This window comes from Melanotaenia boesemani, chromosome 23 (genome assembly GCF_017639745.1).
Source record: "Melanotaenia boesemani isolate fMelBoe1 chromosome 23, fMelBoe1.pri, whole genome shotgun sequence".
NCBI classification, from domain to species: domain Eukaryota; kingdom Metazoa; phylum Chordata; class Actinopteri; order Atheriniformes; family Melanotaeniidae; genus Melanotaenia; species Melanotaenia boesemani.
In genome coordinates this window covers 4,715,174-4,738,206 of record NC_055704.1, presented here as the reverse complement: position 1 = coordinate 4,738,206, position 23,033 = coordinate 4,715,174, and the positions used below count along the sequence as shown (strand labels likewise).

The window sequence follows — 23,033 nt, the reverse complement described above, 5'->3', positions numbered from 1 at the left end:
GAATCGGTACTAACATACCCGGATATCTCTCTGTTACCTGGGTGGACTTTCCCAGACATTCAGGATCCTGATCAGCGGTACTACGTAGCTGGCGTTTTCCATCTAGATCACTGCGCGCTCACATAAAAGGGGCGGGGTCTGCAGCGTCTGACCAATCACAGACAAAACAGAAACCCTGCAGAGCCGCTACTTCCACATGAAAGAGGGGACAATTATTCTTCACAAATGTGAAGAATTAAACACATCATCTAGGCCAGAAGCAGCAGGCCAGATATATCCGAGTTTGTTAGTCACACTTCTTAGTCCAGGCCTCTGGAAGCCTGCAGACAAACATTGGTCTGTTTGATCCATAAACAATAATCAATAAAACTTCCAATTATCCTTCAGAACTTCACTCAGAATTAAAAGTAAAAACAGAAACATGAAATCAGATTATTTATATTTTATTAATATTAATAGGAAATATTTTCTTCAGCTTTTGCTTAAGATTTTATATAAATATGTTTTTACACAAGTTCAGAAAAAAATAAATCAACATCTGTAGAAAAATATAGAAAATATATCAACAAGAAATAAGATAAGACGAGTGGTTCTAGTGATAAACGCGGTTTCCATCCAGTCTTTGGTTCTGATATGATCCAATATACAATAATCAATCAACCAATCAATCACCAGGCCCAGTATAAACACTCTGATGAGACGCCCAATCACAGCTCAGATACAAACAGCAGCACATGGACATTGGGAGGCCTCCTGTGATTGGATAGTTCACCAGATACTAGTTACTAGACACAAAAAACTAGTTAATATCCATGAAAGACTACTGCGAATAAAAGACTAGTTAATGAGCACCAGATAGATTTTAGTCTACTTTAAATAATTGTATGACCAGAAAACCAGTTACTGTGCAACTATAGTTAGTTAATGATGAACAGGTGGGAAAGTTTGTATAGGATTCTAGTTAGTGTGCACAGGAGGCTAGTGAGTGTGTTGTTTACTATGTTTTGGAAACTAGTTAGCATGGTCAAGAGACTACCATTCCTAATAGACTAGATAGTTAATATGCACCAAATAGTGCATTTGCTGTTGTATATAAGACTTGTTTAGTAAGGTGAACCAGATACTAATTAGCGTTAATAAAAGATTTGTTTGTGGCAAATAACTAAAAATGTATCCTAGTTATTTTTCTTCAGAGACTTGTTAATGTTAATTAGTTATTTCTGGCTTCTGCTCACCACATAATATGTGTTAGGAACCAGTTAAGCTAGGTCATGAATTAGTTCATGACTGAAAAATTAATGAAAGAATAAACAGACACTAACTTTAACTCAATCCTGGTTAGTGTGAGAAGTGGTAAATGAGTTATGCTACAGCTGTTAGTATTCATCAGAATAGTGTTCATTGGATTGATGCAGATGTACAATTATACCAATGAATGTTAAAAACTAGTTTCTTTGCAAGTTGGTTTTAAACTAAAACCTATTCAGTAAACTTTTAATAATAATTAGCATTAATGAACACTAGTTAATACTACTGGGTAAGTAAACTACCTGTTAGACCCAGAAACAAGTTAGCACACTACACTTACTAGTTACCTGCAGTAATAAAAACCATCTTAGAGACTAGTTAGTGCCCATTAAACAGCAGCTAGTACAAGTACTGAAGGACTACTTAGTTGAAATTAAACTGTAGGCAGAGAACAACATCTAGTTTACAGAGAAGTTTGATTGATCATATGAAAGTGTTTCCTGATAATTTGACTTTTACCTGGTCATCTGACCATTTATGATCAGATGACCAGGTAATCCGAACCCTTAATACAGATTTATTTTACCATCATTTGGATGAAACATAATATTTCTGGTGAACATGATGAACCAATGTGAAGCCGTACGTAGACATCGCCTGAAGGATCGACGCCACTTTACGTTCTGAAAAAGTTCAGTGAAAAAAGCATTCTCTCTTTTTTAATAATTAAATAACCTTTAAATTAAATAATCTGATAATCAGTTTTTTTGACCTTCATATTTCCCTCTGCAGCTTTTTTATTGTCTAAGTTTTCGGTACATACACTCCTGGAATTCCACCTTTATGATTGTTCTCGTTCTCTAGTTGAAATCGGGAAAAACTGTTGAATGATTATGCATCAGCCGGTTCAATCTCGGTCCAGAAACAGGTGAGTCTCACCTGTTCCCCCGTCCCTGGCTTTGGGACACAGGCGGCTCAGCAGGATCTCAGAGTACACCTGGTTCACTGGTCCTTTAACATGATAGCTTTGGGGACTGGACCCAGTCTCCTGGTCCGTGTCCAGCACGGTAGGTTGGAATTCTGATCCAGCTCTGGCAGGTCTGACTCCAGCAGGTCCGACCTTTTTGGTGAAAGATTGTGAGTCATCAGATGTCTTCAAGGACCTAAACTTTTCTACCTGAGAAGAGGAGATTTGGTTTGAGGCAGTTAGTCTGGACCAGGCCACCAGCTGCAAACTCTGTGAACTGGAATCTTTCATTTAGGAACTTGAATGTTTCCATTTTGAACAGCATCAGTTGTTTTGGCAAATGGTTCAGTAAATTAGAAACTTTCTTTTGGAAACAAGAATTTATGTTTTGGGAAAATGCAACTTTTAAAAATGACAAACTGATTAGAACTGGAACTTTGCTTTTGGGAACTAAGAAAAGAATTTGGGGAGAATAAAAATAACTTTGGATTACTGAAAAATCCTGACTCTTGGGATAAATCGGCGGATTTTCGGGATAAATCAGCCGATTGTTCAGTTACCTCGTGGAAGTGGCAGGCACATCGTCCCTGCAGGAATTCTTTGTATCGACCCATCGTGATGCTGAACGTGTCAATGACCTCATACCCATGATGCTTTGCAGCGGCGATGACATTTTTGTTCTCTTTAAACAGGTTTTGTATCTCCACCTGGAAAAGGAGAACATCAGTAGGTCTGATAACCTTCAACATGTACATGGTTTTAAGTGGCAGCAGGAGACACACCGACCAGGCTCAAAGACCGGACCCCGTCCACAGGAAGATGGAAGCCCAGGCCCAGAGACTTCACCACCACCAGGATGTTACCCAGAAACTCTCTAAGGAAGAGGAGGAGCAGGTGGAGTATTTTTTATCAGGGATCAGTGTGAGGTCTACTGCTAGATGAAACCTGTGTCAGTGACTCTTACCTGTCCAACACCTCCTGGACTGTCCTCAGATGGTTGGTATTTAGCCACTGGACTCCACCCACCACCAGAATGGTCCGATTAGAATTCTCTAGAGGTCGGGACCTTTACAGAAGTAATCATGGAGGACCATTACAAGCAGCAGTAAAGATGAACTCACTTGTTCCCACCTCTACCTGACAGGTAACTTCCTCTCACCTGGCGAGCAGCTGCAGCAGCGCCTCCCTGAACGTCGGCCTTCGCTTTCTGTCCAGCCAGAACTGAGGGTAATATGAGTAGCTGACCTGAGTCCGTCCTCCATTCAGGTACGGGTAAACCAGCGTGTCGTGAGCTTTCTCCCAGTCCTCCAGACTGGAGTTGACTCGCTCCATTAGGAAGTACATCATCCCGCGATTGGTTGAGTCCCCGATGAACAACACCTGAGGGGCAGCAACCACAGGTGAGCCGTCTCCTTCAGGACAGAGACCAACCCGATCAGAGACCTGAGATCAGATGACCTCACCTTCCTGTCACTCATACACTCCTGCAGCAGAGGGCGGGGCACCACCTTGTGGTAACAGCCATCTGCTTGCCAGGCAACCTCTCTCCAATCACACGTCCTGTTGTCAGAACAGCTGAGACACGGAACCACCCACCGGCCTGAATGACAAAGACACAGACTAAAGGTGAGACTGAGACAGGTGAGACAGAGATGAGAGGTGAGATAGAGACAGACATGTGAGATGGACACAGGTGAGACATCAGACCTGGGACATGTCCTGAGCTGCAGGTCTGAACTGGAATCTGAGACGTAATGTGAGGCTGAAGACCACAGGAGACACCAGGCTGGACCAGGAGACCACAGTCCTGAAACACAGACAATAGATGGAAAAGCAGGTGAGATGGTTGGAGGGGGGGGGGCACAAAAGGTAGGATGGGGGACAGTAGGCAGGACAGGGGGCAGTAGGTAGGATGGGGAGCAGCAGGTAGGATGGGGGACAGCAGGTAGGATGGGAGACAGCAGGTAGGACGAGGGACAGCAGGTAGGACGGGGGGCAGTAGGTAGGACGGGGGACAGCAGGTAGGATGGGGGACAGTAGGTAGGACGGGGGACAGTAGGTAGCAAGCGGTGTTTCCGTGGAAACACTGAGACAAGTCAGTGTTTCCATGGTGTTTCAGTCAGTGCTGACAAGAGCTCAGCCTTAACCAACATTGGTTGGTCCAAGATCTGATCTCAGGATCTGGTTTCAGGACCGGGACTCAGGTTTTAGAACCTCTGATGAAGACTCCAGGGGCCTTATTTATCAGACTGAGCATAGCAAAGCAAACTACAGGCTGCGTTTGCAGCGCAAAAAGGAAATGCTGACACTTCTACTTTCAGATTTATCAAAGTGTGCGCACACATGTACCACGCCTGTTTCCGTTTATAAATCAGAATCAACTCTAAAGCAGGCGCACGTGAGGGAACGCCTTGCTCCGCCCACATGGTGGCTATAAATGGTCAGGTGGACGCCTGTAATACATATTCATCACATCATTTCCATTATGGCTTGGGTGGGCAAAAGAGTTAAGAAGTGGAATTTTTCAGGGTGTGAGACAGAGATCCCGATGGACCACGTTGACAAAGGTAAAAATGTTTAATTGGTGGGCACGGTGTGGGCATTACTGGTGTCAGAAAGGCAGAATAGTGGCAGCAGGTGGAGATGCTGTCATCACAGTGTCAGAAGGGAAGACACGCCAGAGGCATCGGAACATCCGGCTAGATATCTCAGTCGGTAGAGCATCCGTCTGCCATTTGCCATCCGGGAGATCGAAGTTCGATTCCCACAGGGGTAAAACGCTTTGGAGAAAAGCATCAGCAAAATGACAGAAAAGATGCTGGTAATTTGTTTTAATTTATAAGAAAAATATGTACAGATACATCTGAGATTGGAAGCAGTTTATTTAGAATTAAATAATATTTCTTTTATGTTGCTGGGTGCTCCAGCTGGGTGGACTGTGCTCCAGTTGGGTGGGCGGTGCTCGAGCTGGGTGGGCGGTGCAGAGGGACACAATCACCACTATTAACCAGGTGGCCGAGGAGTTGCAGGAAATAAAGACCGTGTGGACAGAAATGAGGACAACAATAAAAAAGCATTGTGTAAGAATAAATAAATGAAAGAAATCCTCCTCTTGTTTGTTTCATTAGCGTAGCATCACTTCTAGACCTCCAGCCTCCAGTCTGGTCCCGCTCTGCTGGAATGAAGGACCAAAGCTACTTTCCACACTGACTGCTACATGCTGGCAGCAGACTGGCACCTTATTTAGCTGGAAGGATTTTATAACATGCAAGTTTTGTTTCACAATGACAGAACATGTTTTAGTGGTTGAGCTTCTTATTAATATCAAATCCTGATTTTCCCCCGAGCGTGGATCTTAGGAGAATAAATATGGAATGTGCATCTTTATTTCTACAAACAGCTTTAATATCTAACATGTGGTGTGAACGGTAATAGTGGATTGTGTAGATTTTGTGCGTATACCTGGGTCAGAGTTGCGAGGAGGTAGCAAGTTTAGTTTTCATAAATTGCAAAAGTTGACAATATTTGACGTTTTTGTTCCTACGCTTTACAAATGAGGCCTCTGGTCTTCATCTTCACCTCCTCTTCTGCTCACTTTTAATGTTATGATCTTCCCCCTCCTCAAACTCCCAGTCTTTTCCCTCCTCCTCCTTCTAGTCTTCCTCCTCTTCCTCATCCTCTAACTCCTAGTTTTCCTCATCTTTTAGTCTTCCTCCTCATCCAAGCACCGTTTCTTCATCTTCATCAGATCAGAGGTCAGAGGTCAGATGAACCCTTCAGGTAGGTTCAGGGGCCCCTCGGAGCTGCCATGTCTGGCTCTGACTTCACAGCCACCGCCGTCCTCCACGTCCTCCCAAACACTTGCTTTTCTTCTTCTTCTTCTTCTTGTGCTGCCACAGGTTTTCTCGCGGCAGCGTCACATTCCTCAAGCTGGCGACACAGCTCGCAACAAAGTGCAACAAGAAAACTTAACAGGGATTTTCTTGTTCGTACCTGAGCTCAGAGTAAACTCTGGGACTGGGACGGACGGCGGGACACCAAACGCACCGCCAGGCTTTCATCCCACAACAAGCAGACGTTTCAGGCCAAGCCGCCACGTCGCCTGGAACGCCCCTCATCAATCTCACAGATCCGCGGGTCAGAAACAAAAGCAGAGGAAACTTTTAGTCTTATGGAGAAGGAGAAGAAGAAGAAACGCTTCAAATCCCTCCGAGGTAACACACATAAATCTGAATCCATTTCTATGGCAACACGAAACTGATCAGTTAGTAGATGATCATTTCTCTGGAACAATAAATCAGTTTATTTTCTGCTTCCATGGAGATGCGTTGTCTGTGGGTCAGAGCTGATTCTGCTGCTGACCGCTGGTGTTTATTGGATGATTGAAGACATAAGAGAGTCTGGATGAATGCAGCCTAAACCACCTGACCAGGACCGAACTACGTTGGCCTCCACAGAACTGGTTTATTAGAGACCACCTCTAGAGGTCATTAACCTCCTAATGCATAAATGTATTTACAATTATTTAAAAGCTAAATAAATTCAAGAATGTAAATAAAGAGAAATATTAACAATAAACAAATAAATTATTTAAAAATAAAAGAATGAACATGTTTAGTTTAACACAAACATTAACATTATTTCTCATGTGTCTTGATGTGGTTTTATCTCTTGGAGAGAGAACCGAATCCACCAAAAACCACTACAGTGGTTTTATTTCCCCCTTTGTTTCCTGATCAACATTTCCTTCAGATATCAGCAGGACCAAGGAGAACCTGCCACCATACATAGCATTACAGAGACCTGGCTAACCACAGCACATCACAACAACATGGCATCCTAGAGGAGCATCGTTTGCCCCTCCCACCTCTGACGTGTCACATGACAGCATAACAAACATCAGGAAGTCTGATGACGAATTCCTCTTGGGGTTAGAGAGGGTCACCATTGGTATCCACCTGGTATGAATAATAAAACTAAAACAAATTTTTCATCCTAGGCTGAAGGAGGCGGAGCCACAGTACATCATGTGACCTCATTCAAACTTTATTAAATCTGACTTCAGCTCTGCAGCCTCACCGGAACACACCTGTTCTCTCATTTCATCTTCACGCCACTTCAAAGGACACACAGCATCAATGGGCCATCTGTTCCCCAGGGGCTGGCCAGGGGCCCTGCTGCCCCCAGCAGCACCTGCCCTCCTCACCTGGCCCTCCTCTAATTGAGGCCTTTAGGTGGATCAGAGAGAATGGCTGAAGGGTGCAGGGGCCACCTGGGGGCAGGGCCCACAGCTTCTCAGTGATGCTACATAACTCAACCTTTTTGGTCTCAGTTTACTGACGCGGATCAGAACCAGATTTAACGAGTTCTCCTTCTGCACATGTTCAGTCTGGGAGGTGGGAGGTTCTGATTGGGATGAGAAGCTGAAACCATCATCCCAAACGTTATGGCGCTTTCTTTTGGAAGAAGGAACCACATCCCACATGTTCCACCACATTCCTTCTGTGCCAGGGATGCCAAACATTTGTGTCTTCATTTTTGGCCCCCACACACATCACATCTCAGGCTGACTGAGAAACCCAAGCAAAAGTTTCATACCCAAACTCCAGTTACATCTGAGTTCTGAATTCCTTCCGATTTAAAGGTGTCTCTTCATCACCAGGCCTATTTTTCTGCTTCCTGCCTGAAATCACACAGAGTCAATGAAGTATATCTTCACAACTAACAGGGCTGTATGTTTAATCCTGGTCTCAACAGAAAGCTGAGACATGTGAGATTACTATTCTATTCTACAGTCATTTAGCAGACGCTTTTATTCAAAGCAACTTACATTTGAGAGTAAAAACAAAACAAGCAAGAATTCAGACAAGATGGGACATCATTATTAAATGGTAGTCAGACTGCTGTGAGTCCAGTTGGACCCAGGTGGTGTCATGTAGAGGCAGTGTAGTTTTTTGTAGTTTTTGTAAGTAATTTTGTTTAAATACAAGATCCCAAATTCATCAAACAATATAAACTAGGGCATAAGTGCACACAGCTTATTCAGTACTTGGTTGAGCCAAAGAGCTGGACAAATTTTTCTAACTTATTCTGTTAGTAGAAGAGTTAGGCTAAGTGTGGAAATGCTCCTTAAACAACTGAGTCTTTAGATGTTGGAATCCAGATATGTGTTACTGTGTCAGAGTAAATTCACCTGGAACACAGTAGAAAATGTTATCCCCTCCTAAAAGAAAACCACATTACTTTCAGTGGAAACTAGAGAATAGCAGCCCAGTTCATCTTGGAATGTGTAAAGTAATACTAGGAATTAGAAAGGTAACCCTAAAAATTTATGAAATAGTACTAGGAACTTATTAAGTAGTTCTAGGAATTAGTATAGTTCTATTAATTGGTAAAGTTGCCTTAGGACTAAATCAAATAGTTCTAGGATTTAAATAAATAGTCATAGTATTTAGAGACACGGTCCTATGCATTAATTAAATAGTCCTAGGATTTACTAAAATAGTAATTAGTAAAAGTGTTCCAGGACCTAATTAAAAAATTTTATGAAGTATTTGAATAGTTCCAAGAATTAATGCAGTAATTATATAAATTAGTAAAGTTGTCCTAAACATTTATTGTTAATTCTTCTAGGAATGAATGTAAACATAGGGGGGCGGCTGTGTCTACTGGGGCATGAAAGTGAATGATAGCACAAAACACTTATTTAACAATAAAAGTGCTGTATGAGTGAGTGTGTGAATGGTTGAATGCGATTTGGTGTAAAAGTGCTTTGAGTGGTCAACACATGACTAGGAAAGTGCCATATAAGTACTATCCATTTTCCATTCATAAAAATTGTTTAATTAATATCAATGAATTATGAATTAGTGAAGCAGGATTTAATTAAATTGTCATAGGAATTAATTAAGTCCTAGGAATTAGAAAAAGTATTAGAATTAGAAAAGTAGAATTAAAGAGGTATTAGAGGAATTAGAAAAGTAGTCCTACAAATAAATAATACTAGGAAATTATTAAGTACTTCTAGGCAGTAGTAAAGTATTCCTAGCTATTTTTAAAGTATTCTTAGGGATTAGTAAAATAGTCCTATTAATTGGTAGTTTCCCTAAATAGTTTAGGGCAACTTTAGTTCCTAATAGTCCTAGGAACTAATTAAAGTCCTAAGAGTTAGTGAAGTTGCCCTAAGAATGAATTAAATAGTTCTAGTAATTAGTAAATTAATCCTGTTAGTTAATTAAATAGTACTAGGAATTTGTGACTTAGTCCTCAAAATTTCTTAAATAGTCCTAGGAATTCATTAAATACTTTTAGAAATTAGTCAAGTATTCCTAGGAATACCTAAAATTGCCCTGAAAATATAATAAATAGTCCTAGGAATGCAGTAAATACATCTACAAACTAGTAAAGTTGTCCTAAAAATGAAAGAAATACCTAATGCCTAGGACCTAATGAAACATTTCCAGGAATGATTAAACAGTCCTACAAATTAATTAAATTGTCCTTGGAATTAGCAATCATAAAAATGTATTTAATAGTGATAGGAATTCATTAAATATGTCTAGGAATGAGTAAAATCTCTCAACATGACTGACCTGCTTAACTCTGTTTTCTGTAGTTTTCTTGTGCCGAGGCTCTGGTCCTCGTCTGCCTCCCTGCCTGCTTCTTCTTCAGATTACTAAAGTTCTGGATGAAAACCTGACATCCAGTTCGACCACTGGTCACGTTCCCATCGCCAGGAAATCAAGCTGCTTTAAACTAAACCTCTGAAGAGAACTTTGAGTACAGCTACTCAGCGTCTGTTACCATGGTAACAAATCAGGTTAAACAACTCTTAAAAAACTCTGCTTTCAGGAAGTTCAGTGTCAGATCAGAGAGCAGAAAGCTTGTTCTCTCCCCCATTGAGATGAGATTTATCTTCACTCATGACATTTGGATCAGAAGAACAACCCTCCCGTGTGGGGTCAGAACCGTGAAGCTGATGGTAACGTGATCAATATGTGGAAGCTGTTCTGAATGCAGCCTCATGCCTCGCCAGGCTGTGAGGAGAATTTAAAAGTGAAATAACACCCAGATGAAGCCGCCAACATTCCTCTGCTCCTGGACTTGGACCCAGAAATAAATCAGAACCAGAGGCCAGTGCTCAAGCTGGACAGGGACCACTCAAAAGGGCCCGATCCAACTGGATCTCGGGAGTCCTGCAAACGTGTGACATCACTTCCAGTTGACTCACCTGCACGAAGCTGCACATCACATGATCTCCAAACATGGGCATGCTGGGCCGACTCTCTCGGTGCACGTGGACTGTGTAAATCGTCATGACAGCCACCTTCTGCTCGAAACCCCCCGTCACCAGGATGCTGATTCTGCCGTTGCCTAGGCCAACTGGATAGTTGGCCATCCTGAACAGAAAAGGCTTTAAAGACATGATCTATGAGGTCAGAGGTCAGCTGACTGGGGCCAGGTTCACCTTGGTCCACATTGCTCGTCCAGGTGAACCCTGCAGGTGCTGCTGACCGGTTCTGGCCGGATCCGAACCATCACCGTGTCAAATGTCACCTCGGTGTGATACTCCTTCACTGAGGGGCTGAAGGGCGGAGTCAGGATGAGGGGGGGGTCTGTGTAGATCTGTCGTAGGTGGGGATCCACGCACACACCTGAGACACACAGAGGCACTGACGAATCACAGAGCGACTCAGCAGAGACTTTGGTCCACCGGGTCAGTTTTGTCACCAGTCAACAGAATAACAGGACATTATTAAACCAACTCTGAAAAACATTGATGCAAACATCAACATCTGCCTTTAGATTCTACATTTAAACCATGAATCATGACAATCAGAATTTTAAATTGTGTCCATCTGAGCAACGGTTAGATCACTGAGACATAAACCTGCCTTTTCTCTTAAATATTAAAAATGGACTAGATCTGGGTGGACATGTGGGAACTGTGATCTCAATGGGATCAGCCAGTGTATTCCTCTCACTTTATAAATACTGCAGTAGCGCCCTCTACTGGATGGAGTCAGATATATCTGATCAAGAACAAATAGTCAAGACAGGACAATCGTCTCACCTCGACCATACACCAGGGCCCTCATTTCTAAATCTGGCCTACATACAAAAACCAGTGTACACCATTTCTAGTCAACTTTTAGGATTCATAAAAACCAAACCGGAAAATGTTCCTACCTTCACAGCAACTCAGACCAGCCGCACACACAAAATTTGAAGGTACAGAGTAAAACCACTGAAATATGTTGTTTTATTGTGAACGACTTTGACCATCAAAATAGCATTAAAAGAAATTCAATTAAAAGAAATGAAATTAAAAGAAAAAAATGACAGACTGCTTGGCATGGGGAGGCACTAAAAACACAATGAAGTTAATTTAGATGCAATTATTTGCTGCAAGATGTATGCTTTATATTTAAAAACACATCTATCTTTTTTTATATACTTAATTAATTATCTCATGATAAATACAAAACAAATTACAAATACAAAACTTAAATACAAAATAACCTCTTACATGAAAACGAAATCAAATCAAATCTCATCTAAATCACTATCAAAAACAAAATGGACCCTCGTTTTTTAAGATTTCTTGTATTGCGAGCATTATCATCATTAAATCAGATGCAAATGGTAAAATAACGTAGGTAGGCTCAGAAACAGAAACTATCCGGACCTCACGTGGTTTGTTGTATTATAGGACCAGAATGTAACACAGTCACAAGCAAACCACTGTGGAGATTTACAGACAAACAACGGCTGGGAGCCTCTTTAAAATTAAATAATCACATTTTAAAAGGTAGAACTTTGTGTAATAAGATATCAAGGAGTTGTAAAGGTACACTATTGCTGAGTCAAGCTCTTGCAGTCTCATTCACCATCACTGTCCTTTCTCTGAGGAAAATCACTTATCAAGTCCTGAAGTCCAGCTTTCTATTCTATCAGCTGTTCTATTATATAGTATCTCCAATCATGTAATGTCATGTGTAATAGCATCACAATCATTATTTCTGGTGGCCTCCCATTATTTTGTTTTACTTAAAGGTGCTTTCAGTCATTTCACCAACAATGTCAAGAGAAATTTATTTGACTTATAATCCTCCACGTCATCGTCTCCCTCATGTAGCAACACATGAAGTCTAATTCATCTCCAGATCTGTAGACTCACAGGTGAAGCATTACATTAGTGGAAACATATATGATGCTATATGGTTGTTGCTAGTTAATCTTCTGATATCTAGAAAATGTAAATATTTCTCTGATTGGATTGAAAGCATCACCCAGTCTGCTGCACTAGAAATGTCTCTGTTCCTACTGCAAAGCAGGAGGATGAGTCCCAAACTACTGACCTGACCTACATTACAGTCATAGCTGACAAATGTTTCCAAAACAAAGAACCTTAGTGATACCAATGCACTGTAATTAAAATGTTTGCGTGATTATAAGTTTACTATTGATTATTAGATAATTTTGTTAGTATTACAATTGCATTGAGGGCCCTTCTGGGCCCCTGTCAATCATGGGCCCCTAGAATCTTTCCCCTTTACCCCCCTTTTCGGCGCCGTGCAGTCAACCTTCAGTCGCATTGTCAGACGTGTTAGACAACATCATTGGTTTGTCACAACGTTACATTAAGTTTCCTACACTGGGGCAGAACAGGCAAACAAAACAATGCAGTTTGCAGCAACGTCTGGTTTCTCCAATGTAATTGCTGCTATTAATGCACTAAAGTTGCAATAAGAACCAGGTGAGAATTAAATGAAAACAAAAAAAAACTTTAATCCCAGAGGGAAGTTGATAATTGTAAATTAAATCTGCTGTCATTAACCAAAGCATTTCATTCTCTAAACATCCAAATCCAATGTGATTCAACATGTTTCTCACCAATGATGTGGCTCATCGGCCTGGGTCCACTATAATAGAGGTGATTGCGGTTTCATTTGCAAGGATATGTACCATACTCCGTTGTTGAAGACAAGGGCTTCAGGCAGCTAATGAAAGTAATGGAACCGCACTACGTTATGGTGCCAAAAAGTCATCCCAAAGCAGTCAGTAAAAGAATGTGTAGTAGCTTCAATCGTTCATTCTAAGACCCAGCAGAGTGGGACGCAGTGTCACGGAGGTTGCCTGTGGTTAGATTCTCCCAGCTATCCCTGAAGGCATCTTTCCTCCGGTGCGCTCCTGATTGTTGATGCGCTCCACCTGCGCTGCTTGCTTTATTTACCAGTGCACAGCACCACTCCTTTGCCAGATCGTCTCGGTTTACCCTGCACGTTTCCAGCCATTATTGCCTGCCTGTGTTCTGATCTCCGACCCGTTTTCTGACCTGGAATACCTGATCCTGCCTGCCCCCTGTCTGGTAACTTTGCTGTCTATTGTTTGGAACCTGTCTGTGCATTGACCCTTGGACTGTCTTTGGATTTGATTATTGGATTTGGATAACTGGATTACTTGTTTGGATATTGGATACAGGACTTCGGACTTGGATCTGGATGTGGATGTGATCTTGGAGATTCCCCCCTAACATTACCTGTCCTCTATCTCCTCCCCAGAGGATTCAGTGGACCTCAGGGCTCTTAGGCCAAACTAACTGTTTTTCCCCTTCAGTTTTGCCACCAGCCTTGTCTCACTCTTCACATCACCACAGCCCCAGTGGATCTCTCACCGCCCTCCCAGTACAGCGAGTCCCCCTGCGTCCTTCCTCTCCTTGGCCGGTACGTAAGACGTCATTATTCTTACATCCCCATTTTTTGCCACGCTTTTGCTCACCTGGATCTCCTATTCTCACAGGCCAGTGGGTGACGTCTCCAGACCCGGATTTCCTGAGCAGTATTCAGTCCCTTATAATAAACCTGTTTTCTTACCCAACCCTCTGTCCTGATCTTTTTGTGGTCCAGCTTGCTGAACCGTTACACGCAGACTGAAGGCTGGAGGTCTGGAAGTGATGAAGCGCTTATGAAACACACAAGAAGCGGAGTTATTATATTTTTTTAAGCAATGCTTTTTTAGTGTTGTCCCAATTTCCATCCTGCAACTCTTTGGCCACGTGGTTAATATCGAGGATTGTGTCCCTCTGCACCTGCAGGACTTCCTTTGTGAGGATAATCAAAGGGTTAAAATCCTTAAAATGAGTAAATGTTTGGTACTTTGGGGCATGTCTGAACTTGTTTAAGTAAAAAGAAAATGTACAAAGACTTGCGTGGATTTCCCACTGAAACATGGTGTACGCTCAAAATCAGAAAATGTATGCACAAAAAATCCAGGTGTATGAATCGGTGTGCACGCATGAATCCAAGCACATTTCCTTTGTACATCTCTATCAGTGTGGAATAGAGCACACGTATTGGAGTACCCGACTCCTCCCTGTCCACGCTTCCATTTAAATATGCAAATCATATTTAAATGAGCTGCACTTAAGATTCCCCTTGCTGCACAATCAGAAAATTGCAAGAGAATAAGTGACAGAGAAAAGGTGAGGCCACTTAAGACATTTTACACTTTATGCCCGGAGTTATTAACACAAGTTCTTCAGACCAACAGCAATGTTTTTGTTCATATGCACTTTTTGTACATGAGGCCCCTGATGTTCTCAAACGTCAGTAAACGGCTTACCTTCATGCTGCGAAGAAGATGGCTGCATATTGGTCGACTGGTCTGTGTTACCAGCTCTGTGGGGAACAAGAAACAGGGTCATGTGACTGAGTTTGGTTACTGGATCACGTGAAAGCTCCAGGTTCTCACCGGCTGTTTGTCTGCAGCTCATAGTAACAGCTAATCCTAAGCAGGAGGTCTGAGATACTGAGAGGAGCCGAGGAGGAGGAGGAGAAGGAAGAGCTGGGATACAGCTGCAGACAGAACATCAGATAATCTGTAATCATCAGGTCCCTGAGGATTTTGTAACATCTGATGACATCAAAGTAGGTTTCATCACAAACATCACAGAACCGACCAATCAGAGGCCTGCAGGTGTGAGTGAATGAACAGCGCGTCCATCAACGTACCAACTGGAATGCTGACGGCTTCTTCAGGCGCTGCTGGAAGAGCAGCAGAAGAAGAAACTCGTCATGTGATAAACAAACGCCGAGTGTCCCTCTGCAGCCACCGTACTGTCAACGAGAAAAACACATTCTAATCAAAGAGGAAGATGGCTGACTCGTCGCCATGACAACTGCATATTTTAGAGAATGTTTAGTTTTAACCAGAATGACAGGAAAACCTCTGAGGAAGCAGATCTCAGCTCATCCTACAGTCCAGCATATATCTGCAGACACCAGGAAGCAGCAATGCTAACATGTAGCATAGCAACGTGATTGGAAAAACTCAGCTAAAAGACTCTACACCAAGCATCGGCATCCAAAGTAAACACAGTTCAAACCCCAATATGGGCATATAAGAAAACCATGACAGAAGCTTTGTCCACTTTAGAGCTTCTGCTAATATCTCCACTTCAAGCAAACCACACAAACGATGTTTCATGTGAAAGCGTAGACTGCTGATTACAAAGATGTGTTTCTCATCACTGTGGGATAAAAACTCAGCCAGTAGCAGCCAGAATCAGAAATCATGTCTTACGTCTGCTGATTTGTGAGAAAGCACATAAGAAGGAGTTTCACTGATTGACAACCAGTGAGTGAGATTTAGCTCAGATTAGTGTAGCATCACATCAGCTGATACATACACTTCCACTGGCACATAAACACACTTACATGCACATACATACTTATATAACACAAATGAAGCAGCCATACTGTACATGGAAAGATTTACAGGAAGGATTGCAGATCAGTGTGTAGTGAATCTCACTGCTGCTTTCGATACGATGGATTTTATTACATCGTAATACATCGTAATTACATCGTAATAATTATTTTATTACTATGTTTGCAACAGTCTGTTGCTGTGAACAGCACAGTACTCAAATGGTTCGAGTCCTATTTAGGAAATAGGAGTTTTTTCTGTACATCTTAAGATATATACCTCAAGGCTCCATTTTAGTTCCTATTTTATTTTCTCTTTATTTACTTCCATTTTAAAAATAACATGTCATTTCATTACTATGCAGGCGACATCAAGATTTATTTGTTTTTAAAATCTGCTGGAGATCAATGTATAGAAAACCTACAGAAACACTTGCGAGACATTAAAACATGGACGGAGATGAATTTCCTCTGCAGAAATGAAAATAAAACAGAGGTCATTACTGTTGGAAAAGCTGACCTACTGGCAGGATGCAGCAGTGCTGTTGGCTCTCTGGACTTATTTTCCTGCCTTTTAATTAAAAATTTTTGGGTTGTTTTTTATTTTAACCTCAAATTCAACAGGCAGGTCAGTGCAGTGGTCCAGTCTATTTTTTCATCATTTGAGGCTTATTAGTAGAGTCAAGCCTTATCTTCCTTGTGGTGCCCTAGAAAGGCTCATTCACGCTTTTATCTTTTCTAGAATGAACTACTGCAGCTCCCTTTATTCTGGGATTGACCAGTCTCTCCTCTGCCTTCACCGTCCTTGAAGAACTCTGAGGTCTGAAGAACAAAGGCGGTTAGTAGTCCCCATAATAATGAATATATTTTTCATACAGATCAATTCTATCGATCAATCACATGATTTTTTTATTTATTTGTACTGTTTGTTGACTTTAATGAGTTTTGTAGTGGACTCACCTGCTCCCTCTGTGCCCCTGAGGACAGGTGTGCCCATGGAGACAGCAGGAATTGCAGAGTGTCCTCCATGATCCGGTCTTTGGTGATCTGTCTTTCGAAGGCCTCGTCCCTCAGAGCGGAGAAGGTAAATTCTGTGTCCACCTGAAGACCAGAAAACAAACATCAAAGACAGACTGTCCTCTGCTGGACATCACCTGCAGGACACCTAAGATCCTCAGAGGAGGAGGAAGATGAAGGTCTCAGTTTCCTTCAGTCTGTGGACAAAATGATGATGTCATCACAGGTCCAGGTGTCTTTAGGTGTCTCCATCAGAACCACAGACCCGTTCTACAGCAGCCGCTAAAGCCAGGTGTGTCCGGTACTGACCAATCCAGGGCAGGATTAATCCTGAAGGGGAGTTTGGGTTCAGCAGAACCAGAACCAGTTCTATGATTGAGTCAACATCAAACTGGGGCCGGTTCATAGGATCTACAACAGAACCAAACCTCTCTGGGAAAAGCAGCGATGTGGGTTTTTGTGGATTCTGAGAAGTTCTGGTGGTTTACAGAGGCCACCAAACTTGATGCGTGTCTGGGCACAGTTCTGGCCTTCAGGCTCTGGTTCTGGCCCACAGGCTCAGGTTCTGACCTTTAGGCCTTCAGGCTAGGGTTCTGTCCAGACTGAACTGACTCCGATTAAGGAGATGCTGTAGTTCTCAGAGGAAATCTGAAGCACTCAGAAGTTTCTGGAGGTTCTGAGCATGCCACTCCACTTAGGACTTCAGGTACCTTCTTCCTTCAACATAGTCTCCCATGAGCAGATCCAGTTCCTGAGTTCACCACTGAGGAATGTCTGAAAAGTTCTGAAAATTTTGGGCTCTGCAGAAGGCAGAAGGACCGACATGACGAGAAGAGATGGTTGAGAAGGAAACTGATCAAAGTTCTGGACTGTTCTCGGATCAGAACATTTAACTGGTCTCAGAAACGGGTCTTCTCTTACCTGGACTACAGCAGGTGCGCTGGAGCCACTGAAGAGCAGAGTGAAGGTGAGCATCTGGAAACACGACACACACCTGAAACACAGCGAATGAGTTTTGGTCCATGTTCTGGTCCACAGATGCACAAGCAGACTCAGCATGTTGAAGTTCAGCGCGCACCTGCCAACGGCTTCCTGCTTCTCATTGGTCAACGCTGCCTGCAGCACCTGCCCTATCACCCTCTTTATCTGCCCCAAAACATGATGGGAAGTTGTTGGTCCAAGCTGCTGCAGGAAGTCTGTGATCTGGGAGGAAGAGGAGGAGATCAATGTAGGAATAAAACCAGAGGCTACAATGATGAGAGGACGTTTCACCTTCACTGACCGCCCCCTCAGCTGCTGATTGGTCATCACAACACTGATGTCATGAATGAAGGAAGTCAGAGGGGTCACAGAGGTCACCAGGACGTAAACATTCACCATGGCAACCAGAGCAGGAGGTGGGGCTTGGAAAGGAGAGCTACTGTCAAACAAAAAACACACAGCTTTGTCTTAGTCTTATTTATCAGAATTGGATAAGAACCAGACCCAGATCAGAGGTGGATCAAACTCAGATCAGAGCCAAATTAGAGCCAGACCAGAGCAAGTTTAGTGTTTCCTCTAAGAGTTTGGAGTTGGAGAACCAGAACAATTTCCAGGTAAAATTTGAATTGATAAGTTACACACCTGTCCAGAGGAAAGTGAAGCTTGTGATTGGTCAATCCACAGGAGTGGAGCTTCATGGGTAAATCTGACTCTGAAAGGAGGAACAGAACCATAAAGTTAATGAAACATGAACAGCATCTTCTGCTCTGGAACCAGTGGCGGATCTAGAAAAAATTACATGGGGGGGCAAAGGAGAGGCAAGAGGTCCAAGCAGGGTGGCTATGCTTGACGTCCTCATTTAACTATGTGAAAATCCTCCATAATCAAATGCAGTCAATAAAAATACCCACAAAACTCTTTAAAGCTATTTATTGTATTAGTATATCCTGTAAGAAAATGATTTAAAAAATTGTTATAATGGAGGGAAGAAAGCCTTCTTCCCCCCAAAAAAATAAAACAGAAAAGAAATACAAAAAAATAACTTAAATCACTGTACAGGACTGATTTCAGCCATTACTTTTAAGACAGCTTTAGGCGAAGGTTGTTGTGCTGTGCAGCAAAACGTCTCACAAAGACATCCAAATCCATTGCTTTGGCTCGCTGCTTCTCTATGCTAAGGATAGCTAGATTGCTTAAACGATCATCTGTCATGGTTGAGCGCAGGTGGTTTTTGACAAGCTTTAAAGTAGAAAAACTCCGTTCACACCCTGCGGTACTCACTGGCAAAACAATGGCAATCTTGCACAGTCTAAATAGTTCAAAGAAAACTTCCTTAAAAGGTTCCAGGAACGTCACAAACTCAGTCAGACTAGTTGGGCAAACTTTGCCATTTGCTTTGCTTCTTTCAAGAAGTCTTAATGCCTGGCGCATCTCAGTTTTTAAGTCTTGCAAGTCAGAGCCATATGCCTTAGCCACTAAAAACACCAAGTCCTCCTTTAAGAAGTCAATGTTTGATGGGTTTAATGCTTGTATACCTCTCATTATGTTACAGCTGGAGTTTGAGAAGCGTCTCTCCATCTCACCCAGCACTGAGTCGATAATGGGAAAGAATATACTGATTCTGAAAGCATCTTTGCTGTTGACATCTGCTTGGTGTCCAAGTGTGGAAGTTACAAGGCTATCAGCCAGTCTGATAGATGTTTGTTTGGATCTTTTTGATTTGGCAATGGTAGAAATATTGCAACTGTTGCACATTTCAGTCACTGCATCCCATAGCTCATCAAAGCTCTCCTCTTTGCGGTAGTCTTCTAGAGCATGTCTGAGGGCTTCAGTAAGGTCAGCTGCTTTAGTAAGGTCCACTTTGGTTGACTGGAGCATCTCAGACAAAATCTTTGTTTCACCTAGGACTTTTCTGAAGACAACAAGGAGTCCTATGAAATTAAAGTCAATCTGAGAGCGTAATCCTCTTGCTTCTACAGCTCTTTGTGGATTAGCCTCATTTGAAATGTCTTCCAGCACTCTGATAACTGCAGTCAACCTGTCCATAAGGTTTTTGCATGCAGCATAGCGACAGGCCCACCTAGTGTCACTAAGTTTAGGTAATTCTCGAGGTGGTCCATTGAACATTTCTTTTTGAACATTAGTCCACTTATTGTGAACATATGAGCCTGACATGAATGTGTACAGTCTTTCCAGTAGAGTGAAAAAACATGCAGCTTCTGGGACACTTTTCACAGAGTCAACAATCACAAGATTCAAACAGTGTGCACTGCAGTGAACATAGAACGCATATTTAGCAACTTCCTTAATTCTTGTTTGAACACCAGAACACCTGCCACTCATCACTGCAGCCCCGTCATAGCCTTGGCCTACCAGATTCTCTTTATACTGCAATCCATACTTCTCCAAGCATGATATTATTTTCTCGGTTAAACTGGCAGCATCCAAGTGTTCAGCTCTTTGGTATTCCAGGAAGCTTTCCTGAACCACACCATCATAATAATATCTGACAACTAAAGACAACTGCTCATTTTTTTTCATGTCTTTTGTCTCATCTGCTAAAATAGAAAAATGTTCACTTTCTTTGACCTCCTTGAGAATTTCCTCTCTCACCATTTCAGCTAAACACCCCAGAATCTCATTTTGAGTGCCTTTACTGGTGTACTTAGCATTCCTGGGACCTTGCGACAGTCGTCGTTTCACAAAGGCATCACGTTTGCTGATAAGATCTAAAATCTCGAGAAAATTTCCCTTGTTTTTTGATGACTGAGTTTCATCATGGCCGCGTTGGGAAATGTTTTGAGTTGCTGTCAAAAGCAAAACTTCAGCAAGAGTTTTAATGTACTCCCGGTTTTCAGTTACTTGTTTTTCATTAACATCTCCCATCATTTTGAGTACAGAAGTGTCTTTACTTGACATACTCTTGTACTGACTCCATGCTATCATGGCATTTACATGGGCATCTGACTTAGCATGTATGTTGAACCCACTGTTTTTGGATGTGGCCTTCTTCCAATTGCTATATCCATTTTCTGATGCAAATACACTTGTTTTTGACACAGCAAAATGTCTGCAGGCAAAGCAATAGGCTGCATCTTTTGAAGAAGAATATTCAAGCCATGACCAAGTGTTGTACCAAATGCTTTGGAAACTCCTCTTTGCTGCTCCATGAAGTGTTTTAGGGAATGTCTTTAAATCTGGCTGCACTACAGCGTCATCTTTGCATCTTGATATATCTAAAAGAAACACATACATACACACACACGCACACGAACACACACGCACACATGTATATATTTATACGCTTTTTTCAGCTTTTTAATGCACTTGTAGATTTCACTGACAATATGTTGTTTATTGTAACATCTAATGTCTGCACTAACCTAAATGGAGAATAGATACTGTACATACCAGGTGGTCCAGCTGGAATAAAGGGTGGATTTCCTGACTCTGTGCCTTCCTTTTCTCTTTTCTCTAAATCAGCCTCTTCTCCGCTGTCCTCTGTCTCTCTCAGTGATTCTGAAGACTTTTCCTCTTCATCCCCTGCATCACTTTCTTCACACTCAGTCATTCCTTCATCTGTTACTGTGGCTTTCTTTATCTGTGACCCTCCTGGTGTCTCTGCCATCTCTTCTTCCTCACATCTTCCTCCCATCTCTTTCCCCTTCTCATCATCTCTCACTTTCTTTCCAAAAAAACTGGAAATGTCTCCACTTTTAAATTTTCTTTTCATCGTGGCCTGTGGATTTCAAGCATCACAATTACATTATTTTCATCGCATAATATAAACAGCTTATAACAACATAAAGTGATTTATCACATTTACACAAGTCGCACGGTTATATTCAGACACGTGTTATTTTGCGCAGCCTATTTTTTATGTTACATGTCTTACAGTATGGATGGATGTAGAGTAACAGGGTTTCATTGTGCGGTCTTTTGCTCTAATCATCGTATAGAACCACCAGTCAGGCTTCAGCCCATAAAATAATGACCCCTAAACATTTCTGAGCCATGGAGAAACTGCTTTTGTGTTAACTGTTAGCAAAACTAATCAGGAAAATGTGCTCTAACAATACAAAACAGGAGTGAGTACTGCTAGCAAGCAATTAACGAGCGAGCGTGCTAAGCCGCGGTCATCCGTCTTTTTTCTTTTTTTTTAGGAGACATCTATTTTATAACTAGTTTATTTGTACTTAAAAACTTTGTGCCTTAGAGCATCACATGGCGAAAAAATAGCCTTACCTGTCCTACTTAATGACTCCACCCTTCCAGACTGAATACAGTCTCATTAACGAGGCGTGGTGACTGGTGCACTGTCGCGCAGCGGGATGCAAAAGGTGTCTGACGCAGGGCCGTAACTAAGCTTTTCGTGTGCCAAAGAGTTTAGTTTAAATTATGTTTTTTTTTTTCTTTGGTAAAATATTTTTCCAATTCAAACATGTGCTTTTAAACATTCAAGCAATTTGGTTTTATGAGATTCATTTTAAAGACATAAATATTGGGGGGGCAGTTGGGGGGGCATGGCTATAAACCAGGGGGGCTGTTGCCCCTCCTTGCCCCCCTGTAGATCCGCCCATGATTAAATCAGAGATGATTGGTTGTTCATTCGGTCCTGCTCCATCAGAACCGGGATAGGTCTAACTCGGTTCTGTCTCCTCTGAGCGGAACCAGACATGTTGAGTCAGAACTTGTCCCGGATAAACAGAACTTTAGTTTACCGGATGGAACTGAACAGACGCGCGCGCAGGGGAAAACACCTCGCGCGCTTGTTTTGCATCAGGCGGGCTCAGATTTAAGAAAAAAGATACTTTTTTGTGTGCGCTGTTCCGCGAGCTGCTATCAGAACCAGAAGTTCAGGCGCGGTTCGGTCCGGCTACCTGAGCAGGTACATAGAGGCCCGTTAAAACGCGCTTTGGTTGCGGCCGGCGTGCGCACAGCTGGCGCTGCAGAACAGCGTGTATAAATGTTAAACAAAGAAACTCAGTTTAATCTTTTCTTTTTTAAAAACGAAAAAATAAAAATAAAACTGTAAATAAAAAGTGTTTTAGTTGTTATTAATTTTCCGCAAGCGCCGGACCGCTCCTGGTCCGGTTTAGCGGGTCCGGTAC

General features: G+C 42.2%; 1 protein-coding gene across 3 annotated transcripts; it reads right to left on the bottom strand.

Annotated features, from left to right (window-relative positions):
• Positions 1 to 441: 441 nt before the first annotated feature.
• LOC121634464 (cadherin-like and PC-esterase domain-containing protein 1) lies at positions 442 to 22,090 on the bottom strand. Of its 3 annotated transcripts, none has more exons than XM_041977108.1 (18): positions 21,334 to 22,090; positions 18,565 to 18,634; positions 18,214 to 18,358; positions 18,020 to 18,144; positions 17,863 to 17,935; positions 16,885 to 17,025; positions 15,229 to 15,333; positions 14,969 to 15,072; positions 14,840 to 14,895; positions 10,683 to 10,869; positions 10,446 to 10,614; positions 3,923 to 4,022; positions 3,679 to 3,815; positions 3,375 to 3,595; positions 3,180 to 3,281; positions 3,002 to 3,089; positions 2,776 to 2,922; positions 442 to 2,425 (listed from the first exon to the last, which is right to left on the bottom strand). In XM_041977108.1, the coding sequence occupies exons 1-18, from the start codon at positions 21,653 to 21,655 to the stop codon at positions 2,156 to 2,158; spliced, it is 2,562 nt and encodes an 853-aa protein (XP_041833042.1). In that variant the 5' UTR covers positions 21,656 to 22,090; the 3' UTR covers positions 442 to 2,155. The 3 variants fall into 3 exon arrangements, with proteins under 3 accessions (XP_041833042.1, XP_041833041.1, XP_041833043.1); XM_041977107.1 differs by having other exon boundaries at positions 18,214 to 18,361; positions 21,334 to 22,089; XM_041977109.1 differs by lacking the exon at positions 21,334 to 22,090 and having other exon boundaries at positions 18,565 to 19,498.
• Between the last annotated feature and the right edge of the window lie 943 nt (positions 22,091 to 23,033).